Source organism: Dermacentor silvarum, chromosome 4 (genome assembly GCF_013339745.2).
Source record: "Dermacentor silvarum isolate Dsil-2018 chromosome 4, BIME_Dsil_1.4, whole genome shotgun sequence".
Lineage (NCBI taxonomy): Eukaryota > Metazoa > Arthropoda > Arachnida > Ixodida > Ixodidae > Dermacentor > Dermacentor silvarum.
The window spans coordinates 220,586,383-220,598,330 of record NC_051157.2 but is presented as its reverse complement, the minus strand read 5'-3'; the positions used below and the strand labels follow the sequence as shown (position 1 = coordinate 220,598,330).

The 11,948-nt window shown below is 48.2% G+C and overlaps 1 protein-coding gene across 1 annotated transcript; it reads right to left on the bottom strand.

The window, feature by feature from the left end:
- Nucleotides 1-340: 340 nt before the first annotated feature.
- LOC119449290 (uncharacterized) lies at nt 341-11,602 on the bottom strand. Its single transcript, XM_049666771.1, has 9 exons — nt 11,539-11,602; nt 11,369-11,440; nt 11,199-11,252; nt 11,011-11,082; nt 10,799-10,864; nt 10,608-10,679; nt 1,833-2,038; nt 861-1,020; nt 341-577 (listed from the first exon to the last, which is right to left on the bottom strand). The coding sequence occupies exons 7-9, from the start codon at nt 2,031-2,033 to the stop codon at nt 465-467; spliced, it is 474 nt and encodes a 157-aa protein (XP_049522728.1). The 5' UTR covers nt 2,034-2,038; nt 10,608-10,679; nt 10,799-10,864; nt 11,011-11,082; nt 11,199-11,252; nt 11,369-11,440; nt 11,539-11,602; the 3' UTR covers nt 341-464.
- Between the last annotated feature and the right edge of the window lie 346 nt (nt 11,603-11,948).

Below are 11,948 nucleotides of genomic sequence, written 5' to 3'. Positions count from 1 at the left end.
GAAACCTAATTTCTTTATTGGCGCACACAGCCTGCACAGCCTGCTTAACTCCCATCTAATAGTGCAGAATCAAAGTTGTATTTACTTGCTAAGGTGCTTCTGTGTATGTTGCTGTGCACTTTTTAAACATTGTACAATAGTGTGCCCAGTTGCACCAATAGTTAATTACTGTTAATTGTGCTCTCTTAGCTCTTAATTCCACACTACTATAGAAGAGTGTTAAGCAGGCAGCGCAGGCTGTGTGTAACAGTAAAGAAATTCAGTTTCAGGAAATAAGAATTTCAGTTAGGCACAGGAAACAACACATAAAAAAATGATGGAACTGAATGTAGCGAACATAACTAATAAGAAAAGAAGGAACGAAACACTGGTGAAAAAAGAAAACAAATGTTCATACAAGCAATGCAGAAAATCTGCAACCAGAAACTGACTTTTAGCAGGATCATACTTGACGTTGAAAACAATTATGTTTGTTGCGCAGCAAGCCGCTCGGCAGCATGGCGGAACCACGTCATGGCGGCCCTCTCGACATCCTTTAGCGTGGCATCTGGGTGTCTTGCGTCATTAGTCAATGTGCCTGCATGCATAAGCAAAATTATCCTTTCTATAAGTTTTGTACACCACACAGAACTTGGACCAATGTGATACTACACTAAAAAGACAAAACTAAATACACCACTAAACTCGGCAAAACATTACTAATAGGTGTATAAGCCATTTATATATTTTGCCAAAGAAAATCCATCTCGCTAGGCAATAAGGGGTCTATTCTGCCAAAGCAGCCAAAGTACAGTGGGTATACTGCTTGACATCAAATTAAAAATAACTAAGTGATGTCAATATTGCTGCACGTAACTCACCACACATAAGCTTGCACAGATGCAGCTCGGAGAATTTTTTTTTCCCCTTCGCACCAAACCAGCTGAAGCTGATTGCAGCATTCCAGCTCAGGAGGGACTGTAGTATGCGTGTTGTTTTCTGTTTTGTTGAGTCCCCTCCTTGGACAGCCATGTGCTTCTTCTGTTAAAAAGAAACAAACATACAGTACACATTGAAAGTTTTGCAACCTAAATGATGCCTTGGTAATAGAGAAGTGCAAACTGGCTTCTAGTATTATACCCCTGTCACACGGCACATGTAATGTCATTTGTAGTAAATGACATTCATACCGAATGTCATTGCCGTCTTGGGTTCCCGGTCTACACGGGTAAACAAAATGGCATTCGCAATTGATTGCAATGTTTATCGGCAGGCTGCTATGATAACGAAACCCTACAAATCGTGCTTCTTGTTTACATCTTTTCACTATATTGTTAAGAATACAATGGTAAAAATTGGATGGTTATCTGAAAATATATTACATTTCGTTTTGACTTAGCTATTTTGTAATTTTTTGCCAAGCCACTGTCGTCGAGAGTACACAAGTCGCGCGTGAATGAGTTCGGGAAACTCATTCAACGGGCGAATGCCATTAGCAGTGAATGTCATTCACTATGCCCGTGTAGAAGCAACAAAAATGGAATTAACACGTAATCTCATTCGCTGCGAATGCCATTACATGTGCCGTGTGACAGGGGTATTACTTAAATTGTTTAAAATTGTCAAACAGTTGTATGCAAAATTGTAAAGCATGCCATGAATCAGACTTAGTGTCATAAGTAACATCAGCGTCAATCTGTCGTGTAACTACAGCACATTGTAGTTACAAGGCAGGTAACTTCACACTGAGTCTAGGTCATGAAGCAACATGATTAGGGAGTGGTGGCCTAATTAAAATTCGTTTAGCCATAAAATTGGCAAGATTACAAAAATAGACGAGGCGGAGACATTACCATCTGATGTTGAGCTTTTTTGTCTGTCTGTAGTTTTTTCTCATAGTCGAGCACGTCTGCCACATCCGAAAAAGGCAACTCTGGGAGGTGACAAGGGTGCGACGGAGCACTGTCTGCATTGCTGAGCAGCTCATTAAGATATTGTGAATGGGCCTGCTGGGTCTGCTTAATACCATTCAGTATTTGTAATATCCTTTCCATGAAGGCTGAAAAAGAAAATTATTGTGGTTAGTATTATGTGGATTTTCAGTTCAGCGCTATTTGCAGGATGAGAAACTACTGCATGTATTCGAATATAGGTAGACCCTTTTTCGAAAATCTTACCCAAAATTAGTCATCAACCATATTTGGGAACAAGGCTAGCCAAGTTTAATGATTTGAAAAAGTAGAGAGGTCGGCCGGAAAACAGAACATCTGGCCTGCTACTTTACGTGAGGGAAGGGGAAGAGGGGAAGAAAGAGGGTCACAATGGAGGATGACAATGGGAGGAACGAGGTGAAAGGACACATTGCATAAATATTATCAGAATCGTGAGTTCAGGCCCGTGTCGCCTAAGGCTAGCCAAAGTACCAAGCCAATCGAGTTCCTCAATTGCGCCTACCACATGGCCAGTCTCGAGATTATCCAGACTGGCTTGAAAGAAAGCTGCATGTCCAACACACTCGACGGCACACGAACGGCGTCATTTGGCGTGCCGAAGATGCCTGTGAAGCGTCCGTCGAGGTTGTCTTCTCTGCCATTTCAGACAGCGAGCTTGTGGCATCAACTAGCGAGATTTAGTAGCCGAGCATAAGGCAAATAATGGTGTGTCATGTTCAAAGTGCTTTGTTTTTCTAGAAAGATATAGCTCGATCTATATTCAACTTGTATTTTAAAATTTTTTCAGTGATTTCATTATACAGGGGTCAACTTTCATTTGTTCTTAACCTATTTTCGTAAATATATACGGTACTTGACGTGGCAATTGGAAAAAAATACAGTCATGAGCATTATTAAATGTACTACCAGCCATAGTTGTTGTAACACAAACAGCGAAGCCTCCATGTGCCTTCTTTACGGTTCTTGTCATCTAGCACTCGCCTTGTGATAAAAGCGCGAGCAAGGATTCACGATTTGTCCAATGCTGCAGCCATGCCACGTACCACAAATGCCTTTCTCAGTCACCACTTGCACGCTAGCAACCATTGTTGCTCGAATGATGGGGTACACTCATAAAGAAGGAATAAGCGATAAACTGCGGCACTGACTCATGGTGTCACTCCGTCACGACGACATTGAGAAAAGATAGTGCGCCAGTGGCAACACACAAAAGCCTTTCTTGCGTGCTGCATGGCTGCGGCATAGGGGTGGGTAATGAATACTCACACTCACGCTATTATCATGAAGCCAGAGCTAGGTGAGGTTAGACTGTATAGAAAGTATGTACTCTGCCTTTCGCATTTCAATTTATGCATATACATAGCACAAGTGAAAGGAACGTATTGTTCAATTACCGTCTTGAATGTATTGCTCAAGAGATGGAGCTCTCAGAACTTGCTGCTTATCATTTACACTGCAGAATTCAACAGAGAACATAGAGATTCTTCTTTATGCATGCTGAAGAGTAAAACGAAGATATAATATTAATGACTGGACAGCCAGCAAGATTGCAAGAAATTCTGAACCTGTGCTTGTTAGTATGGCTTCATGACAGAAAAACAGAATGACAAACGGGACGAGAAAGAGACAACTGGACTATCAAGAAGAGGGTGCTAAAACCAGGCATGTGTCCTTAAGGAAAACGAAACAAGAGCGTGTAATCTGTCACTCACAGAGATAGCCAATTTCTTTTTCGGTCAAGGCAACTATGCATCACTGTGCATTATAAAGGGCTTTCATGTGTCAGCTCGCTTCTTGCTGCAGTGGCTTAGCGGCTATGGTGTTGCGCTGCTAAGCTCGATGTCGCAATTAAGTTCCTGGCCCCCACGGATGAATTGCCATGGGGGACGGAATGCAAAAATGCTTGTGTGCCGTGCGTTGGGTGCACGTTGAAGAAGCCCAGGTGGTCACAATTATTCCGGAGCCCCCCATTACGGTGTGCCTAGCTCCTAATCATATCCTGCTATCGGCGTGTAAAACGGCAGAATGAAAATTTTTAGTCTCAGCTCACCACCAGTTGCACTGAACAACAAAAAAGTGGCTATATCCGTGACTGAATGATTGGACCCTTAATTATAATTGTAATATTGCCGTCGTGATGCCATAACGGTCATTCCCATCTTCGTCCTTCCAACTTCATCATCCCACTCTCGCCATGTTGTCATCACACAGTTCTTGACATACCATTGCCTCCATGCAATCATCATCACACTGTTGTTTTCCATCATCGCTTCAAACACGTCACCCTATTGTCGTGGACGTGCCATCGTCATCATACGGTTGTTGCTGTACTGTCTTCGTCACACCGCCATCACCATGCACTTGCATCATCCCATTGTCCTCGTGCCATAGTCATCACATTGTGATCATTATACCATAGTGATCATTTCAAAATTGTCATCTCCTTGTCGTCATGCTGTTGTCGTCACAATGCCTTAGTCGTTCCATCGACATCACTCTTTTTTTATCATTACATCATCGTCACAGTCTTCATTATGCCATCACGATCGTGGGCAACCTTGCCAGGCGAGTGCCATAGAAAAGCGAGCTGATACTGGAGACATCGTAAGTCGCCTATAGCCAAAGCAACGAAAGTCTCAGAATGGCCACTACAGATTTTAAATAAACGTGACTTCAGCAATACGATGTGCTGCTATATTGCTTGAATGCTTATCGCATTACCGTTAGCAGTCATCGTGAGATGGGTTCTGCCGTAACTTTTTCTGTCATGAAGCCAGCAAGATAACTCAATAACAAAGCTGATTTAGTGCTAAGGATATCACCTTCTGTTTTCAATATGTTATAAAGAAGAACAATCTAAGTGCTAATGGAATTACTCTCACACTTCTGGGCACATGTTATCACAAATGTCAATGGTACATGTAGATACAAAAAAATCATTTGCTTCAAGTAAATATTGCCACCTGTAGGTAGTGGGTCGAGGGCAAGAGTGGGTCGAGCCCAAGAGAAGAAAGAAGACCGCGCGCCCCTTCTCTGCTCGAGCCAGCCCCGACGGTCGCGTCTTCCAAGAGCCAGCTGCTCTACGTCTATTAAACCTTCTGGGCTACTCCTCGAGGCTCGTGACAAACTGGTGGAGGTGCTGGGTAAGCGTCTTCACGGATGTTGCAGACCCCTCCAAGGATACGCGCTACGAATCCAGTGTCTGTCGACACTCCCGTGCATCGGGCCAGCCGCAGGATCAGGGGACTGTCTCCAGAAGTCGTCAACGCTACAGTTCCCACCACATCAACCGGTATGACCAGCGCTTCCCTTCAAACCACCCCAACCGGTACGGGAAGCACGATGTCGAACCGGTACACACTTGAGAGCCCACGGATTCCGAAGACGTTTCACGGCACAGTGTTCGAAGACGTCGAAGACTGGATGGTCGAATACGAGCGCGTGGCCTCCGTGAACGAATGGAACGAAACGGAAAAACTCCGACACGTCTACTTCTACCTGGAGGATGGCGCGCGTACGTGGTTTCAGAACCGCGAGGAGCAACTGACGTCGTGGCGCGAGTTTTGTCGGCAGCTCTTGGAGACTTACACCAGTGCCGATCGCCACGAACGAGCGGAACGAGCGATTCAAGCCCGCGTCCAGTTGCCAAACGAAACTGTGACCACGTACGTTGAAGACATGACGCGCCTCTTCCGACGAGCGGATCCAAGGATGACGGAGGAGAAGAAGTTACGTCATTTGATGCGCTGGGTCAAGGAGCAACTCTTCGCTGGCCTCGTACGGAGCCCTCCGAAGACGGTCGCGGAGTTCTTGTCCGAGGCCGTGACCATGGAAAAAATGCTTCTGCACCGCTCGAACCTATATGAGCGGCAAGCGAACAGCATGTCTACTGCTGACATTTTCGCGGCCATAGGCAGCAACGGTGACTCTCTGCGAGAACTCATCCGCTCTGTAGTGCGTGAAGAGTTGCAAAAGGCCGCTGTAACACCGCAACCTACGGTAAGCTCCATAGCAAGCATTATCAAGGACGAACTGCACCAGGCCCTTCGTGACACCTTGCCTCCTGCTAACGCCGCGCCAGTACCTGCTGAATACCCCCGTGCGACCTACGCGGAAGCCCTGAAGCGCCCTGCTTCCTCTCCGCCGCTGTTCGTTCGTGCTGTTCCTACGGTGTCAGTTCAGTCGGCACAGCCGATACCGTACTACGACGCTGGGTACACCACGCCGCCCGTTGTTCATGCCGCTCCATTTACCCACCATTCGGAGCGAGCGGTTCACCACGTCGACGACAGACGCCCGCCCCCTCGGAAGTCGGATGTTTGGCGCACACCCGATCATCGGCCTCTGTGCTTCCACTGCGGTGAAGCTGACCACCTGTACCGCCAGTGCCCATACCGGCGCCTTGGGATTCGCGGCTTTTCCGCATACTCGCCGCCGCCCCGATACGGCCAGCGACCCCGGGACATTGAGGACTACCTCTCTCAGCAGCGCTTGCCACCGCCTGCCAGGCGGCAGTCGCGATCGCCGTCTCCGAGACGATTTTCACCTCCTTCCCAGCGGTATTCTCCCGAGCGGTCGACCAGTCCCCGCCGGGAAAACTAACTGAGGCGATCTTTGGGGGCGAGGTCGCTGACGGTCGAAGCGCTGAAGACCTCCGACGGACGCAGTTACGGAACCCTACCGATCCGACATCACCTGCAGCTGAACGGGACGACCGGCTTTCGCTCGATATACCAGTGACTATTGACGGTTATGCCGTTAGTGCTTTAGTGGACACCGGAGCAGACTACACGATTCTAAGCGGGAAAATAGCAACGCAGCTGAAGAAAGTTATCACGCCCTGGCATAACTCGCAGATTCGGACGGCTGGAGGCCACGTCGTCACTCCACTGGGTGCCTGCATGACTAGAGTTGAGATTCAAGGATCCACATTCGTAGCGAGCTGCCTTGTCTTACGCGAATGCTCCCGCGACGTTTTTCTTGGGGTTGACTTCCTGGAGGAGTACGGCGCGATTATCGATCTACAAGAGCGTCGTATCACTTTCTCTTCCGAACGAGCAGTCGACGTGCAAGACGGCCAACGGCGCGACGACGTACTCCGTGTTTCGGCAGACAGTGTAACGCTTCCTCCACGAGCCAGTGTCCTCGTCGACGTTACATGCTGTGGCTTACGCGATGGCGAAGCGGTGGCCGAAAGCAACTTGGAACACCTACTGAAGCAAGGTGTTTGCGTGGCTCGAAGTGTTATACAGATTCGTGCTGGTCATTCGCAATTGCTTGTCACCAACTTTAGCTACGAGCACCGACACCTCTTCCGCGGCACTTCATTAGCGTTTGCAGACGCAGTAGCAAACGTTAACAACTGTTTCACGTCAGAAGTAGTGGAGACAGCAGACACGTCTCTGGGCCATCTCGACATCAATTCTGAACTGTCCACCGATAGCCAGACAGCACTGCGCAAGCTCTTGCTTGAATTCAGGACATGCTTCGCACATTCTTCCAAGGTACGCCAGACTTCCATCACTAAACACAGGATCATCACGTACGAAGACGCACGCCCGATACACCAGCAGCCTTACCGCGTGTCGGCAAAAGAACGCGAAGCCATACGTACGCAAGTCCGGGAGATGCTTGACGATGGCGTCATCGAACCTTCCAACAGCCCGTGGTCGTCTCCGGTCGTTCTTGTCAAAAAGAAAGACGGAACGCTACGCTTCTGTGTCGACTACCGCAAGCTCAACAACGTGACTAAAAAGGACGTGTACCCGCTGCCGCGTATCGACGACTCGTTAGATAGACTACGGCGTGGCCACTATTTTTCTTCTCTCGATTTAAAAAGTGGGTACTGGCAAATCGAGGTAGATGAACGCGACCGAGAGAAAACAGCCTTTGTGACTCCAGATGGGCTCTATGAATTTCGAGTGCTTCCTTTTGGCTTGTGTTCAGCCCCGGCTACTTTCCAACGAATGATGGACACTGTCCTTACTGGACTGAAGTGGCAGGCCTGTCTTGTGTACCTGGATGATGTGGTCATCTTCTCCGAAACGTTCGAGCAGCATCTTCACCGCCTACGGAGTGTGCTAGAAGCCATCCGATCGGCAGACCTCACACTTAAGCCCGAAAAGTGCCACTTTGGTTACGAAGAGCTCAAGTTCCTCGGGCATGTAGTAAGCGCCAAAGGGGTCCGACCCGATCCAGACAAGCTTGCCGCTGTGGCCGCGTTTCCAGCTCCTGCCGATAAGAAGGCCGTCCGGTGCTTCCTGGGTTTGTGCGCCTACTATCGCCGGTTTATTAAAGGCTTTTCGAAGATAGCGGAACCCCTGACCCGCCTTACAAGGGACGATACGCCATTTGTGTGGCATAACGAGCAACAGGCGGCTTTTGCTGAATTACGACAGCGCCTGCAGTCAGCACCCGTTCTTGCACATTTTGACGATGATGCTGATACTGAGGTGCATACCGATGCTAGCAGCATTGGCCTTGGCGCAGTGCTCGTTCAGCTTCAAGATGGAGTGGAAAGAGTTGTAGCGTATGCCAGCCGCTCCCTGTCCCGTGCCGAGGCGAATTATGCGACTACGGAGAAAGAGTGCCTCGCGGTCGTGTGGGCGATCATCAAGTTTCGACCCTATCTCTATGGTCGTCCCTTCAAAGTAGTGACGGACCACCATGCCCTCTGTTGGCTGGCAAGCATGCGCGACCCTTCAGGACGACTGGCACGGTGGAGCTTGCGGCTACAGGAATTTGACATCACCATCGTTTATAAGTCTGGCCGTAAGCATGAAGACGCTGACACGCTGTCCCGCGCACCCATTGAACCTGACAGTCAGGAAACAGAGGATGATGACGGCTTCCTGGGCGCCATTAGTTCGTCGGACTTGAGCAGACGGCAGCGTGACGACGCTGAGATTAGACCGATCATTGATCATTTAGAGGGCCGCGACACAACCATACCACGCCATCTGTCCCGTTCGCTGACGTCCTTCTGTCTGCGAGACAACGTGCTTTATAAGAAGAATGCTCGTTCGACCAGCCGTGCTTACCTCCTGGTGGTTCCAAGGGACATGCGCGACGACATCCTCTTCGCTTGCCATGACGAACCGACATCTGGTCATTTAGGCTTTTCGCGAACACTCGCTAGAGTAAGCGAAATGTACTATTGGCCCGGGCTTTCGGCAAGCGTCAAACAGTACGTTAAAGGCTGTCGTGAATGCCAGCGCCGCAAGACACCATCCGTTAAACCGGCTGGCTTACTTCAGCCAATTGAAGCACCTCACACGCCTTTCGACCAAGTCGGCATGGACATTCTCGGACCGTTTCCTCTCTCGGCCGACGGCAACAAATGGGTGATCGTCGCGACTGATTATTTAACACGCTATGCTGAGACGCAGGCGATCCCACGAGCCACGGCCTCAGAGGTAGCGCAGTTCTTCATGCGCCACATCGTCTTGCGTCACGGTGCTCCCTCCACTGTAATAACAGACAGAGGGACAGCATTCACAGCGCAGCTTATGGACGAAGTTTTTGAATTGAGCAACACCAGGCATCGCAAGACGACCGCGTACCATCCGCAGACCAACGGACTTACAGAGCGACTGAATAAGACGGTAACAGACATGCTCGCAATGTACATCGACGTTCAACATAAAACTTGGGATCGGATCTTGCCTTACGTGACCTTCGCGTATAACACCGCCGTGCAAGAGACGACGCGCTTCACGCCCTTTCGCCTTCTCTACGGTCGCGAAGTCCAGACGATGCTGGACGCTATGCTGCCGTGTCAAGACGCTGACCTATTTACAACTGACGCCGAGGAATTTGCAGAGCGTGCTGAGGAAGCTCGGCAGCTCGCGCGGCTGCATATCGGCCAGCAGCAGCAGGCAGACGCACGACGCTACAACATCCGCCACAGGGACGTGTCCTACAACCCCGGGGACCAAGTTTGGGTGTGGACCCCCGTTCGCCGTCGTGGCCTCTGTGAAAAGCTGCTGAGCCGGTATTTCGGTCCGTATAAAGTGCTCCGTAGTGATGATTCGTAGTGATGTAAACTACGAAGTTGTTCCGGACACAACATCGCAGACGCGGAATAGGACACAAAGACAACCGACCTCAGACATAGTTCATGTTGTGCGCATGAAGCCGTACATTGCGCGTCCGTAACTTTTTTTTTGTTGTTGTTTTCGTTTTTTTTTCTCTCATTCCCTTCTTTGTTTCTACTTTTCATTTATCTTTGGGAGATTGCTTCTTCGTTCATTGACTGTGCCGGCGTGACGGCTACTTTTTTTTTGTGTACTTTCGCTTTGCCTGCCTTCTTCTTCTTTGTCTTCTACACTTATTCTTTTTTTAGCATCGAGGCGATGCTTTTGTTCGTAAGGGGGGATATTGCCACCTGTAGGTAGTGGGTCGAGGGCAAGAGTGGGTCGAGCCCAAGAGAAGAAAGAAGACCGCGCGCCCCTTCTCTGCTCGAGCCAGCCCCGACGGTCGCGTCTTCCAAGAGCCAGCTGCTCTACGTCTATTAAACCTTCTGGGCTACTCCTCGAGGCTCGTGACAATATGGAGTCAAAACAACACAAATCGGTCTTTGCAGAAAAAATACTGAAAACTTGGCCTTGGTAACATAAGCTCCAACAACAGTGAACCCTATTAACTATAACCATAAATAGAAGGTGGACGACATACCGAGCACTTGTGGGTCTGCGTGCAACCTTGTAGTTCCAGTCACACATGTGGATACTGGTCTGTACGATGAATCTGAATATAAACGACACCACAGGTTATGCTCTGCCTGACTAGTGCATTAAATGTCCAAAGGCAAAAATTGGATTCGGTGAACAAAACCAGCAAAAATTTATATTACATGCATGACATACCAAGAGGTTGCAACTCTGTGAAGCTGGCAACTTCAGCATGGGGCGGAGGAGGCCTGCATAAAGCATCTGGAACAAAGATTTAAGAGGATAGTTAGATAGACAGGCTCAAATTGCCTGAAGTAGGGAACGAATGCTGATTGCAATAAAAAAAGTAAATGTCAAGAACTACAGCAACATAACAAAAATAGCAACGTGACATCAGGATGACATACCAAGTACGTGTGGTTCCGTGTGTGGCCTTGTAACTCCAGCAAGGGATGCAGATACTGGTATATTCGATGAGCCTGAACATAAAACACGCCACAGTCATTTAAACATAATGTAATAAGCGCTAAAAAATGCGAAAGTGGAAACAATGATTGACAGCAACATAATGATGTATACCACATAAATGACATACCACGAGTTTGCAATTCTGTGAATGAGCTGGCAGCTTCCGACCTGTGCAAAGCATCTAAAACAAAGACGCCATGGTTTACGCTCAACCTCGCCGCAGAATGCATAAGCAAAAAGCAAACACCGAACTGCAGCAACATTAAGAACATATAACATTGCATATGAATTACATACCGAGCACATGTGTATTCGTGTGTGACCTTGTAGCTTCAGCAAGAGATGTGGATACTGGCCTGTATGCTGAACCTGAACGTAAAACAGACCATAGGTTATGCTCCATGTGACTATAAACTAGGACAGTGAATGACAGCAGCACAAAGATGTACATCACATGGATGACTAACCACGAGTTTGCAAGTCCGTGTATGAGCTAGGATATTCAGCGTGGGCAGCTACAGACCTGTGCAAGGCATCTGAAACAAACACACCACGGCTTACACTCTGGCAGCAGAATGCACAAGCAAACAAAAATCTAAATATACTACCTGAGACCAGCAAAATATTTATACTGCCAATAAATTGCATGCATAGCATACAAAGCGTTTGTGTCGTGTCGTTATGTATTCCACTGACATTCATTCAAAAAAGGGTCGGTAGTCTTTAAGTGGTCTCAAATTTTGTACAAGAGGTGCAGAAGCTGGGAGTGAGGTGGGGAATGTGGGTGGGTGTTGTGTAAGTGTCCACTATGCGGACACTTACAGAATACACTCCCCCCCAATCTTTACAATGCACCTGAATAATAATATGCAGTACT

Excerpts from the sequence above, each read along its gene's own strand:
- LOC119449290 (XM_049666771.1), bottom strand. The coding sequence starts at position 2,033 with ATGGAAAGGATATTACAAATACTGAATGGTATTAAGCAGACCCAGCAG. Across the intron at positions 1,021-1,832 it reads AAAAAGCTCAACATCAGATG|AAGAAGCACATGGCTGTCCA; the intron begins GTAATGTCTCCG and ends TCTTTTTAACAG. Across the intron at positions 578-860 it reads TCTGTGCAAGCTTATGTGTG|GCACATTGACTAATGACGCA; the intron begins GTGAGTTACGTG and ends TTATGCATGCAG.